Source organism: Pan troglodytes, chromosome 2 (genome assembly GCF_028858775.2).
Source record: "Pan troglodytes isolate AG18354 chromosome 2, NHGRI_mPanTro3-v2.0_pri, whole genome shotgun sequence".
Taxonomy (NCBI): domain Eukaryota; kingdom Metazoa; phylum Chordata; class Mammalia; order Primates; family Hominidae; genus Pan; species Pan troglodytes.
The window spans coordinates 144,708,873-144,730,231 of record NC_086015.1 but is presented as its reverse complement, the minus strand read 5'-3'; the positions used below and the strand labels follow the sequence as shown (position 1 = coordinate 144,730,231).

The 21,359-nt window shown below is 37.0% G+C and overlaps 1 protein-coding gene across 8 annotated transcripts in view; it reads right to left on the bottom strand.

Annotated features, from left to right (window-relative positions):
• Positions 1-21,359, bottom strand: part of RASA2 (RAS p21 protein activator 2) — a 129,578-nt gene that overhangs the window by 96,506 nt on the left and 11,713 nt on the right. For 7 of the 8 annotated variants that reach the window (XR_010155345.1, XM_009446575.5, XM_001160805.6 and 4 more), the window contains exons 2-3: positions 7,783-7,900; positions 3,653-3,756 (exon numbers count right to left, since the gene is read on the bottom strand). Coding sequence is in view for 7 of the 8 variants with exons in the window: in XM_009446575.5 (XP_009444850.1) it covers positions 3,653-3,756; positions 7,783-7,900 (222 nt within the window). In the remaining variant the exon portion in view is untranslated. Of the gene's footprint in view, positions 1-3,652; positions 3,757-7,782; positions 7,901-10,319; positions 11,566-21,359 lie in introns of those variants that run through there. The other variant, XM_054682308.2, reaches the window with a different exon arrangement.

The following is a 21,359-nucleotide window of genomic DNA, read 5'->3' as shown; positions in this document are numbered from 1 at the left end:
ACGGAGATCATGTCACTGCACTCCAGCCTGGGCAACAGAGCAAGACTCCATCTCAAAAAAAAAAAAAAAAAAAAAAAGAGAGAGAAAAAGAAAAAGAAAAGAAATTGTTCTTCCTTTTCCTACCTATGTAGTCTCTGTTATTCCCCTACCAAATAAAATGAGCTGTTCTCTCTACTATTCTAAGTATTCTGTTCATATCTCCAGCACAGACCCTAATATATTAGTATTAATATATTAGTATCAGACTAGAAGTCTGCCTCTCTGATGAGCAACGAGTCTTACTCATCTTAAAAGTCCCAACCTTTGTGTGCCACGGAGAAGTGTTTGGTAAATGTTAAACTGAATTGAGGATACAGCTTCAAGGGTGATCTATAATCAACGGTTTGCTACAAACAGAAGAGTCTGCATATAAGAAGCCATCAGAGGGAGAAACACATCTAAAAAAATACACCACCATGAAAATGTCTTTTCTTTCACTTTCAGCAAACCGAATAAGGAATCAAGACAGTGAAATGTGACACAGAGGCAGATAACAATAAAAACTAAGAAAATGCCTTTTGTGAGACAGAGTATTTGGTATGTATATAGCTGACAAAAGTTAACATATCTAAAAATAAGAAGGCTTAAGGATAAATGTTAGAACTCCAACCAAAAGAAAAATAGGCAAAGGAATGAACAATCAATTCACAGAAGAAAAATGTAAATACCAATAAACATATGAAAAATTCCTCAAATTCCTTCAAAATCAGAAAACACACATTAAAATAATAATGTGTTATTTTTCACCTATCATATTGGCAAATTTTTTTCAATGATAATATGCAAGAATGGCCAGGGGGTGGTAAAATGGTTATGCCCATGACATCTTTGAGGAAATGTAAATTAGTACAACATTTATGTCGTCCATATTAGTATGATACTGTGTGGGGCAGAGGGGCAATACAGAAATTTACAGAGGAAATCATAAAAATGTTCATACCCCTTGACTCAGTATTTTCACTTCTAGGAATTTATCCTGGGGAAAAAGAGACATGCAAAAATTTATGCCAAAGGACATTTGTTCATAGCAACACCATTGAGGATGCCCAAAATTTGGAAATGTAAATGTTCACCAACAAGGATGTGGTTAAAATAAAACACTTTTCTATAAAGGATATTATGTAACAAATAGTTTTGACAAATATTAATGATATGGGGAAAGGATCACTATGGTATTAATTGAAAAGGAAAAAATCTGAATAAAATGTAGTAATACAAATGTATGAAATAAAGAATGGAAGAAATACACCAAATTATTAACTGTGGTTATTTCTGTAGAGAATCACTACCAGATACTAAGAATATATAACAGTTTTATAATTCAGAAAAACATATTGTTTTAAAGGTTATTTGATTAAAATGATGTTGGCAAATTTCAAGAAAGGTTTATCAAAAAAACATAGAAGCTAGATTATAGAGATTTTAAAAGAAATAAGTAGCAAGCAGAGGACTGACACAGACCATTTGTTAAGGAGTTCAATATCAAACACAGGGAAACATCAGAAGTTAGTTAAGAGGACAAAGACAACGCTTAATTTTTTTTTTTTTTTTTTTTTTTTGAGATGGTGTCTCGCTCTGTTGCCGAGGCTGGAGCACAGTGGCACAACCTCAGCTCACTGCAACCTCTGCCTCCCGGATTCAAGCGATTCTTCTGCCTCAGCCTCCTGAGTAGCTGGGACTACAGGTGCGCACCGCCGCTCCAGGCTAATTTTTGTATTTTTAGTAGAGACGGTTTCACCACATTGGCCAGGCTGGTCTTGAACTCCTGACCTCGTGATCTGCCCACCTCGGCCTCCCAAAGTGCTGGGATTACAGGCATGAGCCACTGCACCTGGCCAAATAATGCTTAATTTTTTAAGCTGTAGGAGACTTGACCATATTTCAAATAAAAAAGGAAAGGGAGATGAAATTTAGGATACTAAAAAGAAAGAGAATAAATGTAAATTAGACCTCTGCCTATGATTAAAATACAAAGATAGTGGTGCAAAGATCAGGAATGTGACACATATGTGGCCAGTTAGCTCTGTTCTAGTTCATGCCCACAGATCACACTCTAGTCTGACAATTATTTAAGAAATATATTTATTGGCTGGGAGCAGTGGCTGACGCCTGTAATCCCAGCACTTTGGGAGGCCGAGGTGGGCAGATCATGAGGTCAGGAGATCGAGACCACCCTGGCTAACATGGTGAAACCCTGTCTCTACTAAAAATACAAAAAAATTAGTCGGGCGTGGTGGTGGGAGCCTGTAGTCCCAGCTATTCGGGAGGCTGTGGCAGGAGAATGGCGTGAACCCAGGAGGCGGAGCTTGCAGTGAGCTGAGATCGCGCCACTGAACTCCAGCCTGGGCGACAGAGCGAGACTCCGCCTCAAAAAAAAAGAGAAATATATTTATTGGTCACCGATATGGTTTGACTCTGTGTCCCCACGAAAATGTCATGGCAAACTGTAATCCCACTGTTGGAGGAGGGGCCTGGCATAAGGTGACTGAATCATGGGGGCAGACATCCCCTTGCTGCTCTCATGACAGTGAGTTCTCATGAGATCTGGTTATTGTAAAAGTGTGTAGCACATCCCAACTCTCCTCTCTCCTGCCAGCCATGTGAAGATGTGCTTGCTTCCCCTTTGCCTTTCACTCATGTAGGTTTCCTGAGGTCTTCCAGAAGCAGAAGCCTGTACAGCCTGAAAAACTGTGAGCCAATAAACCTATATTCTTTATAAATTACCCAGCCTCAGGTATGTCTTTACGGCAGTGTGAGAATGGACTAATACAGTCACTAATACAGACAGGAAGAAAATGTATAAATAGATTAAAGTGAATTATTACTTCTATTAGAAAAACCTCAACAACAGATGTTCTTTGGAAGGATCAAAACTGCAATCTTTCTATAAAAACATTATTTGAACCACTAAACAAATACTTACCCAACACTTACTAAGTGTAAGGTGCTCCGTAAGAAAGAGTCCCTGCCCGGCCAGGCGTGGTGGCTCATGCCTGTAATCCTAACACTCTGGGAGGCTGAGGCAGGTGGATTTCCTGCAGGAGTTTAAGATCAGCCTGGCCAACATGGTGAAACCCTGTTTCTACTAAAAATACAAAAATTGGCTAGGTGTGGTGGCACACGCCTGTAATCCCAGCTACTCAGGAGGCTGAGACAGGAGAAATCGCTTGAACCTGGGAAGTAGAGGTTGCAGTGAGCCAAGATCGCACCACTGCAGTCCAGCCTGGGAGATAGAGCAAGATTCTGTGTCAAAAAAAAACAAAACAAAAAAAGAGTCCCTGCCCTTTTAAATTTCACATTTAACTAGAGAACCTAGATATGAAACAGCCAACTAATGAATAAGTATAATGAGTACCATGGAAAGGGAACCATCAGGAATTATAAAAACATATGACATAGTGACTAGGGGAGCTGCAAAGGCCTCCCTGAGAAAGTGTCATATAAGCTGAACATACAAATTAAAAATGAAATTTCACAAATGAACATGTAGTCTACAGAAAAAGATCAGAGATGTTGAGCATATATTATTCTGCAATTTTCAAAACTATACTAAGAGAACGAATGAATATAAACATTAACATTGTGATTAAAGATAATTATGAATAGTACATACCTATACGGAGATCTCTTTGTAAAACATTCTTATCATAAACATAGAAAGACAAATACTGGAAAGTTCTTGGAATCTCAAAGTAAAATTCTTCACTGAAAAATGGGCTAGAAAGAAAAGGAAAGCTCATTACTTCAAATTATATGAAATAAATAATAATTAATATCACTTTCAATAATAATTGTATAAATACTCAAATAATATCACTTTCTTTTTTAATATATATATTTTATTATACTTTAAGTTCTAGCGTACAGGTGCACAACGTGCAGGTTTGTTACATATGTATACATGTGCCATGTTGGTGTGCTGCGCCCATTAACTCATCATTTACATTAGGTATATCTCCTAATGCTATCCCTCCCCCCTCCCCCCACCCCACAACAGGCCCCAGTGTGTGATGCTCCCCTTCCTGTGTCCAAGTGTTCTCATTGTTCAGTTCCCACCTATGAGTGAGAACATGCGGTGTTTGGTTTTTTTGTCTTTGCGATTGTTTGCTGAGAATGATAATATCACTTTTTTTTTTTTTTGAGACAGAGTCTTGCTCTGTTGCCAGGCTGGAGTCCAGTGGCGTGATCTCAGCTCACCACAACCTCCAGCTCCCAGGTTCAAGCAATTCTCCTGCCTCAGCCTCCCGAGTAGCTGGGACTACAGGCACATGCCACCACGCCCAGCTAATTTTTGTATTTTTAGTAGAGATGGGGTTTCACCATGTTGGCCAGGATGGTCTCAATCTCTTGACCTTGTGATCCACCCGCCTCAGCCTCCCAAAGTACTGGGATTACAGGAGTGAGCTAATGTTCCTGGCCAAATAATATCACTTTCAATAAAGTTAATGAAATTATGGACTAAAATGCCATTGAAAACAATTTGAAAAGCCCCAAAATAATTCTCAATGCTAAATTTCAACTAAGTTCTATACAAACCAAGCTGAACACTGAGGGGGTCTAAGTTGCCAGTATGAGTTCTGAACCAATAGCTTTTCAGCAGTCCTGTGGATAGAAGATACAGTAACTGCCTGGGGTCATGCTCACCTAAGGTGGACCATTTGAGAGGTGAGGATAGTGTCATTCATACCATCCTTGTCTTAGAAATGTGTAAAGCTGTATTATTTACAATACATAATACCTAAAACAGCCAATGTTATGTGAAAGTCTACTTCAAAATTTTTTTTTAATTAAGCTATTTTTAAAAAATTAAAATACGCAATTTTAAAATCAACTTTAAAAAATATTTTTAAAAAATTAAAACAAGGTATTTTAAAATCAGTTTTATTGAGCTATAAGTTACAAACAATAAAAATCCAATTTAAAGTATAGAGGTTGATGACTTCCGATAAATTTATACAACTGTGTAGCTTCCACCCCAATCAAAATACAGGACACTGCTATCTCCCCAGAAAGTTCTCTTATGCCTCTCCTTCAGTTACCCAATCATACCTGCCGCAACCTGTGATGTGTTTTCTATCACTATACATCTATTCTAAAATCTCATATAAATAGAATCATATAGTATGTACTCATGTCCAGCTTTGTTCATTCAGCTTAATGTCTGTGAGATTTTTTCGATGTTGTTGTGTACATAGTAGTTCAACTGTTTTAATTGCTGCATAGTATTCCATTGCATTCCAAATCCATTCTCCTAGTGATGTTATTTGAGTTGTTTCCAGTTTGGGCTATCAAAAGTAAAGCTGCTATGAACATTCTTATACAAAGCTTTTTCTAGACACATGCTTTTGATTACTGAGAATGCAACTGCTGAGTTAAAAGGCAGGTGAATGTGTAATTTACAAGAAACTGTCAAACTGTTTTCAAAGTGGTTGTACTGTTTTACACCCCTAACAGCAATGCTCCAGTTGTTCCACATCTTGGTACTGACAGCCTTTAACTTTAGCTATTCTAGTGAATGTAACATGATAAATGTATACACCTATGTAATCTCTACCTTATAATCAAGATACAAAACATTTTTATCTCCCCAGAAAGTTCCCTTGTGACTCTGCAATCACTCCCACCATATTCTTACAGGCAACCAGTGATATGATTTCTATCACTGCAGATTATGTTCTAGAATCTATAGTGACAAAAATGGTTTTAAATTGATTTCCTGATGACTAACCATGTCCAATACCTTTTCATGTGCTCTTGGCCATATCTTTTCTGAAATATCTGTTTAAGTATTCTCCCCATATTTTAAATAGCCATCGGTCTTCTTTTGAGTTATCAGGGTTTTTGTTTTTAAATAAATTCTGGATACAAGTCTTTTGTCAGAATACTTTCTCCCAGGTGTGGCTTGCCATTTAATTTTCTTGACAGTGTCTTTTAAAGAAAAGGAGCCTCTAAGTTTGATAAAATCTAATTTACCCATTTTCATCTTTTATAATTAGTGGTGCTTCTTGCATTCAAAGCAAGAAATCTTTGCCCATCCTCATGTTGCAAAGCTTATTTTTATAAGTTCATTTTAAGAATGCCATTTTGATATATTTATCCTTCTATGATTCTTCTATGAAGACGTGAATCTCTGAAATGATAGTTTCTTTTGTCAAGTGTACCTCTTTCCTGAGAAAGTTTAAAGAACAAAAAGATTCTCTAGAAATATCGCTATGAAATATCTTTATGATGTCATAACTAAATGAGAAGCTGAAACATAAAGTAAAATACTCCTACAGAAGTCATATCTGATCTTGTCTAGAAAACAGTTGGTTCAGCTTTTTAGTTGTTAAAATGCCTGGTGAACTTTTGTCACTATATTTTTCCCTTCAAATGTAACCAAACTAAACTTTTAAAAGTTGGTCTCACAAAGTAACTAGAGCCTTCTAATTAATTTCAACATAGAAATCAATGCAAAAAGAACTATTAGTCAAATATGATATGAAAACATGATATGAAAGACAAGACATGTGTAGGTATGTATCTCTTTGCATTATTTTATAAACAATTATAAATGCAGAATTTCCTTTATATATCACATCCACATTCAAATATTATGTTTAAAGGACATTCTAAAGCCAAATAAGAACAATATGAGAATTAAGACTAAAGATTTCAAGTTTACTCCTTGAAATGTTTTTGGGCTACTAAAGTATTTTCAGTTTTATACAATACCTTTTCTAAGAAGAATTCAATAGATATTTAAAGTTATAAAAAATGAAAATAAAGACATAAAGGGAAACTTCAAAGGCAAATGTAAAAGAAAGATATTTTTTTAAAGGCATAAAAAAAACAGATCCCTAAAATACAACTGACCTAAAATATGATTCAGATAAGGCACGGCATTCAATATTTCATCCACCACATGCTCATTCCAATAATACCCCACACCCTGTTTTTTGTTTTTTGTTTTTTTTTTCTGAGACGGAGTTTCACTCTTGTTGCCCAGGCTAGAGTCCAATGGCATAATCTTGGCTCACTGCAACCTCCGACCCCTGGGTTCAAGCGATTCTCCTGCCTCAGCCTCCCAAGTAGCTGAGATTACAGACACCCAGCACCACGCCCAACTAATTTTTGTATTTTTCGTAGAGACGGGGTTTCACCATGTTGCCCAAGCTGGTCTCGAAATTCTGACCTCAGGTGATCTGCCCGCGTGTGCCTCCCAAAGTGCTGGGATTACAAGCGTGAGCCACCACGCCCGGCCTCCTTATTTTGACTTTTGTCTCTGAACAAGATTCTCAGCACAACTCTGCACTAGAATTATGTTCACATTGCTATGGTGCAGAGGTGGTATATTCCAGTTTTATGAATTAGAATTTAATATGATACTCTCAAAGGGCAATTACACTTTCAAAGATGAGACATCTATCTGAGAATTCATTTCCTGATAATGCGCTACTAAGTTAAGCAACTTGTATGAACTTTAAGTAACTTATTCTTTAGATAAATAAAATAAAGATGTACTTTGAGAAAAGTTCAAACGAATAGGCAATATTTAGCCTGTCATGTGAAAAAACTTTTCTCCAGAAAACAAAGATAAAATTAGGAACAATTAAGAGGAAGATACATTTTGAGGCAATGAAAAGCCACATGAAAGCAAGCACTGTTTCTATCTTGTCTTCTTGATTATTATAATCTGGAAAATGCATAGTATTTACCAATCTATATAGTAAAAATTATAATTTACCAATTTTTTCTACCAACCTTAAAGATTTTTCCACAACTTGGGTACGATAAACTTCTTCCTGGTCCAAATTTATGGTACAGAAACAATCTCTCATTTTGTGGGGTCCAAGATATGGCAATAAATTTTTTGCTTCACCTGTTGGCATAAAATTTAAAATTGTTATTAAATATCATCAACTGCTTCATACTAAGCCTTATATAGGATGACTTCAATCTGAAAGAACATATTAATGTGGCACAGAAAAAAAAAAACACTAGTGATTACAGAAAGATCAAGCTGGTCTAAAGGAGATTGTTAAGACTGAAGGGAGGGGCTGTGTGTAAAGTGGCTTGAGGTCCCTTTTTTATATTACGTAATTGCATCCCCACTCCTATGAAAGGGTAATCCCTCTACTTGTGCTCTCTATCCCATTCCACCGGTGCTACCTCAAGGACTTTACTCCACAATTAATCTTTCTTTCCCAAATCACCATTAATTTTCCTCTCTAGCGATCATTCCCATCAGCATATAAACGATGATGGGAATTTCTCAACTTAAAAAAACACACAAAAAGAAAAGGAAAAAAAACTTCTTAAAAGCATCATCTCTAGTCGTTGTCTCTTCTTACATTCCATTCATTCTTCAACCCTCTCCAATCAGCTTCTGACCCCACCATGCCACTAAAACTGCTCTAGCTGAGGACACTAATGCCTTCCACATTGCCAAATCAACGGTCACTTCTCTGTTTTCATCATACCCGGCCAGGCAGCATGATTTAACCCAAGTGAACATTAATATCCCTCTTTAAAATGCTCTCTTCTCTTGGCTTCCACAACACAGTATTTCTGACTTTTCTCCTACATCACTGGCTCTCTGCTGACTTCTCCCCCTGCCTACCTCTAAACATGCAATGCCTCAATTCCAAACCACCTTCTCTTCCTTCTCTTTGCCATCTCTGCAGTATATGGTGTTAATGCGAACGCCTCCCAGATCTGCAACACCAGGTCTAACCTCTCCTCAACAAACACTAGATGTGACTATCTAACTGTCTCCTTGGATATCCAGTAGGCATTTCAAATTTAACAAGTCCCAGAAAAACCATCTGATTTCTTTCCCCAAGATGTGCCCTTTCCCCAGTCTACCATTTTTCTCTCTTACTCTCACCATCCTCTATTTCCCCAAACTCCCATACCCAGTCTCTTAGCAAATCCAGCAGACCTCCAAAATAAATTCCAAATCCAACCAGTTCTCTTTGCCTTGACCAGAATCACCGAGTCCAAGCCACCACAATCTTTTATTCGAACAAACATGAGAGTTGCCTAACTGGTGCCCCTGCTTCCACTTTTGGCCCTCCTACAATCCATTCTCCATCAAGCAGTGTGATACTTGAAACATATTCTTTAGGTTACTCACTCACTCTCCTCCTCCAATACCACACCATTTCACTTAGAATAAAATTATCTTTCTATACCACAGTCTACAAAGCCCTACTTAATGGTCTCTCTGATCTCTTCTCCTTCCATTCCCCCAACCCCGGTCAGTGTTTAGTTTTTTTCATTCATCAACTGTGCCACACCATGTTCAAGTTTAGGGCTTTTGTCTGGAATGCTACACTCCTAGATATCTTCAATGGCTAGTGCCTTATCATTCAGTCTCAGCTCAAATATCACTAACTCAGAGAAATCTTCCTTGACTATTCTATCTAAAGCACATAGTTCTGCTACCATATTCTATTTCTCCATTTTGTTTCTTTGGTAGCACTGATGATTATCTAAATTTCTGTTCACTTTTAATTCAGTGTTTATTTTTTGGTTCCCTCATTCTTGAGGCCCAAGAACTTGTTGATCTTCAAGATCTTAAACAGTGACTGTCATACGGTAGACAGCTGAGAAACATTTGTTGAAGGAATATTAAATAACCTAAAAAGTCTAGTTTTGAAGTTTTGAAGTCCTTTGATACTCTAGCTCAAAGGACATACACAAGTATGGGTGCTGAAATCAGTACACTAGTTCCCTTATGCAATCAGTTGGCATAAGGGAAACAGCATTACCCCAAGAACCATAAAACCAATATTCCTCTCTTACTCTGCTACTAAGTGGCTGTATGACTTCAGACAAATCACTCAATCACAGCTTTCCTGATGAAGGTTTGGACTAGATAAACTCAAGTATCTTTCTGCTTATCAACTTTAAAGGCCATTTAAACCAATATATTTTAGAGAAATCTATTAGAAACCTAAGAAGCACCTATAAAAAAACTCAGTAAACACATTATTTATAAAATTAAAATAAGAAAACCAATGGAATAGTACCAGTAAGATACTTCTTAAATCTGTCACTAAAAAAATAAAGTTACTACTTAAACAGAATAAACAAATTTAGGTCCATCTCAAGTCAGAATTGAGGAATCTCACCTTTTAAATGATTAATTTAATTAACTGCCTAAAATGGGTTAGTCCTTACAAATAAACCAGGTCACTAAGAAAAATAATCTATATCTGAACCGGTATTCATCCATTTTCCTCTTCCTCCAAAGACTAGTTATTCCTCTTCTCATCCAAAGCTCATCCATTTACCTGTGCTCTCTCTACCCCATTCCCTCTTGTCCCTCCAGGACACTGTCTAGCAATTCTATTTTCATTACTTTCAGCCTTCTTGTTCTTCAGTCTCTCCTTTTTCTTTGACGTCTCCCTTCTGCATAATTTAGACTTTTTTTAAACAAAAGTCCAACTAGGTCGCAATATAGGACCTAAAATATAAAAAATTTGGAATTAGACCATAATAATTTTCTACTTAATAAATGTGCTCCATAATAAATATGCTCCATATCTAATTGGGAGAATTTGAAACACTAACTGTCCCTGAACATGTTTCTGTTTCATTCACATAAGTGCAGTTTTGAGAAAACAACATTATATAAATTTACACATATTCTACTTCCCTCTCCCTCTTAAGAGAGAGACAATGAGGTTATTTTGAAGAATCCAATGAACCTGACATTATCAGATATTTATCCAGAATAAATAAAAATGTAAGATCTATGTCATATGAAAAAATGTACCAAGCATCATTTCCTATAAAAGCAGTTATCATAATCTGTACTTCTTAAATATCCACTACTGACTGAAGTTCAAATAAACTTTGTTGAAAGTTAATTCATCTAATCAATGCCCGGCTCAACAATCAATTGTACAAATATGTTAAGTCAGATACTGTAACTCCAAACTATAGTAGTGATTAATTGGCACTTTATAAACAACATAATAAAAAAGGAAGTAATGGTTACAGATATAATAAAAGTAATGTTGTGCCTATTATATCTCTAAGTATAAAGAGAATATGTTAAGAGCCACATTTTACATCAAGCTACACAAAAAGACAAAAGTGAAGAACTTTGGAAGACTGTACTTGCTTGTGTGTGATATTTGTTCAGGGCCTCATGAACTCTAGCCAATTCTGGTATATAAATGAGCATGCGCCTTGGACGAAAAAAAAAAAATCTATTGCCAAATTTCTTGAAAACTTATTCTATAATCTCTCCTTTCAAGTGCTCCCTTCAACTCACAGCCTAAACCTGCAACTTGCCCTCTTATCCTACTTCTCTACTTCTTGTTTAGAACCTTGAAGAACACTAACAGGCTGGGCGCAGTGGTCATGCCTGTAATCCCAACACTTTGGGAGGCCAAGGTGGGCAAACTGCTTGAGCACAGGATTTTGAAACCAGCCTTGGCAACATGGTGAGACCTCATCTCTACTAAAAATACAAAAAATTAGCCAGGCGTGGTGGTGCATGCCTGTGGTCCCAGCTACTTGGGAGACTGAGGTGTGAGGATGGCTTGAGCCCAGGGGATGGGAGTTGCAGTGAGCCGCCACTGCACTCCAGCCTGGGACAAAAGAGCAAGACCCTGTCTCAATAGTAAAGAAAGAAAAAAAAAAACCAAAAAACCACTAATATTAAGTGCCCATATTGTATCACTGCTTTTCAGTCCCACCTTATTTGACCACTCTTCATTATTTGACAACACTAACCTTTCCTCAGCTCAGGTAACCTTGTATGAGGGTTTTTCTTATACTCCCTCTTTTGGGCTTTTTATCCACTAACCACATCTTAAACGTGAGGAAACTTTCGGTATCCACAGACCACTTAATTCATCATAGAGGTGAAGGACAAATTCTAGTTTTTTTTTTTAATGTAGTCATTATAAAACAATAAAAATATACAAAGAAACAAATGAGTTTCTCAACATTGTTTGACGGTATTATTTACAAACTTTCTCAACTTATCTATAGCCCGTTTAATGACAGCCAACCTTAAGGAGAACCAGGTTCTAAACCTGCAGTAAATATGGTAGATTACTGTTCACATCCATTTCAACCTCCTTCAGTGTATGTCTTCCTGTGCTGCAGAGAAGAGAAAGTTAAAAAATACATTTCCCAGCCTCTCTTGTGGCTACAGTTGTAAATGTGATTTAAGTTCCACCAACCAGATGCACTCACTAGAAATTTCAAGGACAGAAGAGAAGGGAGGTTGAGTTTGGGTTGTTTTACTAGCAAACATTGTCATGGAGATGTTCATGTTCGCAGCAGTATTTGTTGAAGTCCTAGTATTCAGTCACAGATTTCATGAATATTAAGAAAGGCACAAGGCATCCATTCTGCAGTACAGGTTGTGGTAGGCAGGGCTTGGCTCTAGGGCCAGCAACAACAACGGCTTACTGAGGAAGGTGGCTGCTTGCTAATGGCTATTTCCTAACAGTAGTAGACTCTTGATCATGGCAGAGGTGGTAAGGTTCTAAGACAGGCATCTAAAAGTTACAGTTTCACAATTCTGCAAAAGTCTTTCTGATCCTAAAAGAGGCAATAACTCTCTTGGTGGCCTAGATGCAACGTGGCTTTTTCTAGATCTAGAGTCTGTTTCTTCAGCCTTGTCAACAATTTTGTAAGCCACTTAAAATTTTTTTATTAAAGCTCTTTCTGCTTAAACTAACTAGAGTTGATGCTGTCACCTAATCTCAATTCTTTTCTAACCTTCGTTTCCAACAAATTAGAAAATCCCACTTTGAGTTACTGGTCATCATGGTTGGGTAAATCCACCGGCTACACGTGGCTATCTGGATCAAACATGGACTCAGAAATTACAAAGCAATTTTTCACTGAAAATTATTTTCATTGTTCCATCAGATAGTGAGTTGAATAGCAGCACAGTTAAAAAGGGAATCCTTTAACTTGGGAAATGGATCTTAACTCCATATATAGTTGTATCTACCTTCACAAAATATTTCTTCATCTTCTGTAGCATTTGGATAAAATTTTAAAAATATATTCAATAATACAGTGTTCATATTTTCATGAATTTGGAATGCCAAATTCTTTTTTCTTTTTCTTTTCTTTTTTTTTTTTTGAGACAGGATCTCGCTCTGTCACCCACGCTGGAGTGCAGTGGCACAATCATGGCTCACTGCAGCCTCGCCTTCCTGGACTCACGTGATTCTGTCACCTCAGCCTCCCGAGTAGCTGGGACTACAGACACATACCACCATGCCTGACTAATTTGCTTTGTATTTTATGGAGAGGCAGGGTTTTGCCATGTTGCCCAGGCTGGTCTTGAACTCCTGGGTTCAAGAGATCTGCCTGCCTTGGCCTCCCAAAGTGCTGGGATTATAGGCGTGAGCTACCATGCCTGGCTGGGAGTGCCAAATCCAAATTCTTAACATTCAAATCATGTGCACCATTTTGGGTGCCTCTATTTTATCCTTAAATTCACAAATCATAGTTTGACCCTAAATTAATAAGAATAAAGTATTCAAGAAATTCAATATATTGCTAAGATATGACACAAGCAAGCCAGCTGAAATAATAAAAATGGTTTTTACTTGCATTTGAATGAAAGGAAGAAATGTTTTTATAGTTCATCCCTCATTTCAAAAACTCTGTGCATGCGGAGTCCTGCAATATGCAAAAGCAGACATTTGTCCTACAAAGGCAGATACATTGTTCCCACAGCAAACAGTATAGATTTGATTGTGTGTACAACTGTCACTATTTCCTTCAACAATAAATCAAGATCAGGAGGTATATCAATGACAACCAACTGTTCCTCTATGAAGAAAGGAGGTTGACATTCAAGCACAATTTATTTTATTCTGTAACATCTTTTCTTGTTGATTCATAACTGGTACTCCTTAAGCACTTTTTTAGTGTACATTACGACTTACAACATAACTGTTAACTAATTTTTTAAAGTCTTCTTTCTTAAAGGGTGGATTTTCAAAGACAAACAGAATAATCCTCCATTGTGCATTTCTTCTCTTTCACAAATGTACTGCAAGTATGCCAAGAACATCTTCCCACTATACATCCATGATTTTGTCCAAATATAAAATGAAATATCCTCTCGCCCACATGTGATAGTAATTGTTTTTCTACATCATATCTTCCTAAATCATACATATCTTAAATAAAATGCTGTGTTTAGCTTTGATACTCAACCTTCACAATGTTGCTAGAGTTACCTTTTTAATACGTACACACACACACACACACACAAACACAGAGATACGTATAAATAAATATAAATAAAACATCCCTTGCTTAGAAGTCTTCAATGGCTCACACTATCTACCACTGCCCACTTGACAGGACAAAATCTAAAATTCCTTAGTCTGGCACAAAAAACCTCCATCCCTCCATGATCAGGTGCTATCTACTACATGTTCAACCTCATCTAGTTCATCTTTACCCCCACAAATTATGCTGTAGCAGTACTATATTTTAGTTCCTTGAACACACTGTTCTCTCATTCCTCTGTGTATCTGCAATGCTATTTTCTTTGTATGAAATGCCCTACCTGTTTTTCTCTCCAAAGAGCTCTGCTTAAGGGCATCTTTGCAAAGTCTTCCTCAATTCCTAGGTAGTCATGTCACTCTTTCCCATGTGTTTCTACTGTACCTTGCATCTCTACTACAGTGATCATATTGTTTTGTACTTGTTGCATTTCACTCAACAAATATTTACTAAGTGCCTAAACACGCGAGGCACTGTTCTAAGTGCTGGGGATATAACAGTGAATAAAAACAGGTCTCTGCCCATACGAAACTGTTGTACAATATATACAGGGACGACAAATACCACAAACTCTTAAATAAGCATATAGTATTTATTGTCATGGAAGAAATAAATATTTATTGCTATTCAAGAAAACAAAGCAGGTTAAGAGAGTTAGGGAATGGCAGGCCCAGAGGGTAGAGACAGGGAGGAGGTCAATGTTATTTTATATAGGGAAGCAGGGAAGGCTTTTCAATTAAAATATTTAAGCAGATACCTGAAGGAAGTCATTGAGGGTATAAGCCATACAGATATCTGGGGAAGGAGACGGACAGGCAGAAAGAATAAAATGTGCAAAGGCCCTGAGACAGGATAGTTTGGCACACTGGAGGAGTGGCAAGGAGGGCAGTATGGCTACAAAGCAATAAGCAAAGTGGGGAGAGGGAGGAGATAGTAAGAGATGGAGTAAGGGTATGGGAGGAGGCAGGTTAAATAAGGTCTTACAGGCACTGGAAAGTCTTAGGCTTTTTTTGTGTGTCAGATGGTAACGTTTTGAAGGATTTTCAGCATAAAAATGGCAAGATTTTTTGTTTTAAAATCAATGCAGAGGGGAAAGGTAGAAGCAGGTGACTAGATAGGAGGCTACTGTAGTAATCTCAACGAGCGAAAACTTGCAGGTCAGGAGAGGGGCAGAGCAGACACGGGTCTGGAGAGAATGGGTCATTTGGGCATGTATTTTGAAGATGGAGCCAACAGGATTTACTGTAGGGTGTGAGAAATAGAGTAGTCAAGAATGACTTCTAAGAGTCTTAGTCTGAGCAGCTGGATGAATAGAGATGCTATTTCTAGAGACACAGCCTCTTGTTGGGGACCAAATTCAAGAGACTGTATTGAATATTAAATCTGAGATGCCTTATACATCCAAGTGCAGACAATCTGTCCAAGGACAAAGGGTCCTAGATAGAGAAAAAATTTGAGAATCATCAGTAAGTACATAAAATTTACAAAACCAAGAGACAATACAAAATCACAATGGGAGCAAATATAGAAAAGAAATTTGAAGACTGAGCCTCAGGGCTCTCTAATGTTTTGAGGTGGTAAAGATGAGACACAACCAAGCAAAAGCAGTTTGGTTGTCTCTTCACTGAACTATAAACTTCTTGAGGAAGGGGACCAATTCTTAGCACCATCCTTAGCATAAAATATATAATGAAACAGCTGCTGAATAAGTATCAATGCGTGTGTATATAACTTTGGCATGGGCAAAAAAGAGGTTCCAATACCACATCACAAACCATAAAATTGTATGTCAGCTTCTTTTTTCCATTTCATTTAAGTTGATTTATGTCAACTACTCCAAAGATTTTTTAAAAAGTCTCCTGTATACAGTTACCAAAAGCACTTAAAGAATCTTTATTGTATTAATACAGAGACGTTTTGAAAATAAACCAGTGCTGAAGTTCACACATTCAAATATTTACTGAGTACCTACTAAGCTGCTAGGATATGACAGTGAGCAAAACAGACAAAAAGTCTGTGTCCTTATTAGGCTAACACACATGGAGAGATCGACAACAAATAAGATAAATAAGTAAAAATGTATGCCCTAATACTAATAAGTATGGGCACCACAAGAAATGAGGTAGCTCAAGGAAGGCTTCATTCAGAAAGTAACTTCTGCATAAATACCTGAAAAAAGAGGAGAGACATGTAACTATAGAAAACAGCAGCTTTTAGATATTGTTAAAAAGTAAATAGTTTAAAGCGCGAAAGATAAACACCATCAAATCAAAACTGTTAAGATTAACAGAAATGGAAAAACAGCCAACTCTCTATGTACAAGATCAATGATTCCATGTAACAGTCATCAGACAGTAAATTCAAATCCTACCATATAAATTTTATCTAGGACAAAAATTCCAATATCAGGCTACTATCAAAGGTAGAGATTCTGATGTATATGCTTCTGTTCATGTATGTGAGTATGTACATATGTGAGTATGTACATATGTGCCTATGTGGATGTTTGAGGATTATGTGCATGCATTTATACCTGAAGGTTTGCATGTATGTTTCTTCATGTCCTAGGGGACGACACTACAGGGATAAGACAGAAAAGAAGATAAAGATTTATTAAGTAGTTAGATGCTCCAAGACAGTGTTAAATATTTTCTCAAATGTTTCATTTGATCGGTACGACAACCCTGTGAGATAAGCATTACTATTCCCTTTCATAAATTAAGAAAAAAAAATTCAGTTACATAGCTGGTAAGGTTATCTGGCATAAATCAAACTCCAAAGCCTAGAGTCTTTCTATTCAACTCTTAAGGTCTTTCTGAATACAGCTGTGCTGAGAAACTATTCCCATCTGAAAGAGATGTAGTAGGTCCAGGTCTGCTTCAAAGGTTACCTGAAGTACAAGGGTAGGCGCCAACATGGGTCCCAGTGGGATTAATCCCCTAGAAAAACTGCAAAGAGCCAGGGTCCCGGACAAGATGATCCAAAGTTAAGGATTATTTGGGGTGACAGAAAGCCAAATCATAATAATAGCTACCACTTACTGAATAAATTAATATATGTATTACACAGATTTTTCATTGACTTCATATATATTATTTTACTTAATCTTCACAATAACTCTTCTGAATGATATATATTTTCAAAATACAGAAATTGGGGATCGGAGGATAACATTCCAGGAGGAAGGCATAACGTGAACAAGTTCTGGAGGGTGGCAACAAGAAGAGCACCATCGAGGAGGCAGTGAATAGTATAAACTGACTAAAGCATAAAGAGAGATGAAGGGGGAATGAGAGGGAAAAGATTATAAAGGACAGCTAGTATCAAACAGAGAACCTAAAATGCCAAGCTAAGGTTTAACTTTATTCAGTAGGCAACAAGGGTCGCTAAAAGTTTCTGTGTGGTTCATACTTCAGGAAAAGTACTCTGATAGTCTGAAGAGCCTACATTAAGGTAACAAACGGAGATAGGAGGAAAGAAAAAATAGAAGAGCTACTATGGAGACAGAATCCACAGAATTTGGCATTAACTGGCTTGAATGACTCAGGACATAATGTTCTAATACAGATCGAATATCCCTTATCTGAAATGCTTAGGACCAGAAGTATTTCAGATTTCAAATGTTTTTACATTTTGAAATTTTGCATTATATATACTTACCAGTTGTGCATCCCAAATCTGAAAATCTGAAATGCTCCAATGAGTATTTCCTTTGAGAATCATGTTGGTGCTCAGTTTTGCATCCTGGAGCATTTGGAATTTTGGACTTTGAGATTTGGAATGCTCAACCAGTAATAGAAGTATCAACCTACACAGAACAGTAGAACTTCAGGTGATGAAAAGATATAAAATATGCACATTTTGTCATTTACATTCACAACAACAACAAAAAAAAGTGAGAAAGAATGAATCTAATGCACATTTAAAAATATGATATAGTCTCTGGTATTGACTAGTTTAGAGTAAAATTAAAATGCTGTTGTGCCAATCTACATATAAATAAGACAATCCTATATAATGGTAATATATCATAAGGTCTTTGAAATTTTCTTCTAAAGTTTAATTTCAATTTTTGCAATATGATAAAAGGTATGCATAATTATAAAAACATATACAGTACTAGTATAGTATAGCAAGTTAAATGAATGCATTACAGAGGCAGACATCTGCGTTTCAACATGAACTTTGCATTTAACTATCTGTATGTCCTTACTCTCAACCTCTTATGTAAAAAGAGGTAACTATAATGCTTCAAGATTGTTGTGAGTATTAACTAAGGTAAAGCGCTTGGCACAATGCCTAAGACAGAGTAAATATTCAATGGATAGTAACTATTAGTGCCCTTTCTTGGCTAGACATTCTTAAAAATTAGCATCTATATACAATTCCCTTCATCCAAGCCATTAGCTCCTGACCAAAAATAACCTGTAATGTAACAACTGGGTATAACAGAGGAGGTCATTTTTTAAAATGAGTCCTTTGTTACAGAATCAATGGATTTCTATTATAGGAAATACATGGAAACACGTCCAACCTTTATACCTCAAGCTCCACATCTCTAAAATGAGGATACAAATCTGAGGTTGGCTAGCCAGAGATTTGTTTGGCCTGCACCAAATTTAAAAAATAATTTGTGACCATCTAGAAACTGAGAGCTAACAATAAATAAATTTGTATTTCTGGTTTCTCTTTAATAATCAAAATCTGGCAAAATGATTTTGAGTGGAAACTGCAGACAGGTGTATCTTACTAAATCATAATAATCTCTGCTGGGCTTTACTGCATTATACTTGGTCTGTGTATATTTGAGTTTGCAACTCCTTAGCCAGTTAATCTTCTAGGTTCTCCATAGCTCTAAAATCTGAGAGACAAAAAAAATAAATAAATAAATAAAAAAATCTGAGAGACAACACTTGAAATTTAAAAAGCACAGAGTAACACTGATTTCTAATGCTTTCAGATATTAACACTTATTGCCAGTTTAACCTGATGAACACTACAAGAACTGGATATACATGTAAGTACGAATACTCCAGTACATTTCTACCAAATAAGTTATCCATTAAGAAAACTATGAAAAGATACTTTATGAGTATCACTACTGCTCATGTTAGAACCAACACTTAACTGAGCACAAAATGCCAGGCAGTATACCAAGTCATTTAACCTTTTCACAACTATGCTATATGATTAGTAAAACTACTATTCCTAATTTGTAGACAAGGAAGCTGAGGCTCAGAGAGGTTAAGTGATTAGTAGAAAAGTAGCAGAAAACCATGCTTTAAACATGCTACCTTAGCCTTTATCATTTAATCAGTTTTCACACACTTAAAAAATATTTTGTATATAATAAATCTTACACAAGAAAAAAACACTCCCATTGATTTATCTTTAACAGTTCTGAATGGAGAAAGGAAGAGAAGAACTGTCTTTATCACACATGACCTTCCAAAGAGTGTCAAATTTACCCCCTTCAGAGTACATCAGATTGCTGCAGGGTATGAAGAAACAAAAACAAAAAAAGGAGGGGGGACTGTCAAGAACTACTGAAAAGAAAAAAGTTATGTAGCTGTTATTTCCTTCCTTAGTGGCTCCTTAATTGTCATCTTGAAAACACCACTGGAAAGTTACACGTTTGTGATATTAATCAGACAGAGAATGAGAAATAGTACCAATAGGCATATGGTGACTGCTGGAATATCTACCACTAAGCAGAGTTTTCCAAAGCATAAATTAACATGGTGAGATAACTCAGTTGTCAAGCAATTTTCCTCACTCCTGGCAAATGACTTGTATCTGTAAAATAATCCAAGAGTCTATAATCCCACTCGATTGGTAATCTTTAAAAAATCAACACATTGGCAAGGCACGGTGGCTCATGCCTGTAATCCCAGCACTTTGGGAGGCCGAGGTGGGCGGGTCAGGAGATCGAGACCATCCTGGCTAACATGGCGAAATGCCGCCTCTACTAAAAACACAAAAATTAGCTGGATGTGGTGGCGTGCACCTGCAGTCCCAGCTATTCGGGAGGCTGAGGCAGGAGAATTGTCGAACCTGGGAGGTGGAGGTTGCAGTGAGCTGAGATCGCACCACTGCACTCCAGCCTGGTGACAGAGGGAGACTCCGTCTCAAAAAAAAAAAAAAAAAAAAAAAAATCAACACATTAAATAACTCCTACCAGAAATCTGGTTCTGCCTAAGAACAAGGCACTATGATAAAATGAGGTAGTACCAGTGAGCAAACACTTGAGTGGGCACAGGACTCTAGGAATATGACACAGTTTGGGTGGCTAGCCGAGACTCAGTGAAGCAAAGAACTGTTTTTTCGTGTGTGTGTGTGTGGCTATAAAACCTGAACTATATATAAGTACAATTCCACATAAATAAGGCAATCCTGTATAGTGGTATTATATCACAAGGGTTTTTGTGGGTATAAACCTGAACTATATATAAGTACAATTACACATAAGAAAGACAATGGCTAGTGACAAGACAAAGTCAAAGTAAACGCATAAATACCACTGCAATTCCTCAGTGATAAAGTCTACAGAACATAATCAGGGGCTAGTTGCTGCATGGAAGTCATGTGCACAATAACTATCATACAGTTATCTACATTGCTATCATATTAATCACTTTTCACTGAAGCTTAGTCTAGAACAAGAAGTTAGGAAACTACTATACACGAAAAGGCAAGTTTCACAAGGTATTGCCAGGAAGTGTCTATGGGTTATATAGATACGTCACCAAGTTGCGGGCAGGATCTTCCTGTGGTTTGCCTTGCCCACTTCCGGTTTCAGTTTTGAATGTGTGCTGATCTACAAGCTCCCTACAGACCCCTTCCTCAAGTGGCAAACCAAACTCTGAAGTACATATGGCAGGAATCTCTTCTGGGCTAAGCCAATGGTACCTATAGCTACAAGAAGCTTAGCAAAGCTACCAAGGTGACCAAGAGAGCCTGGTATGACAAACAAAAGGAAGGCAAAAAGCCAGGTGCTGGCAGAACTCAGGGCTACATGGACAGGCTATATATGGGATATGGCTGTTATTTCT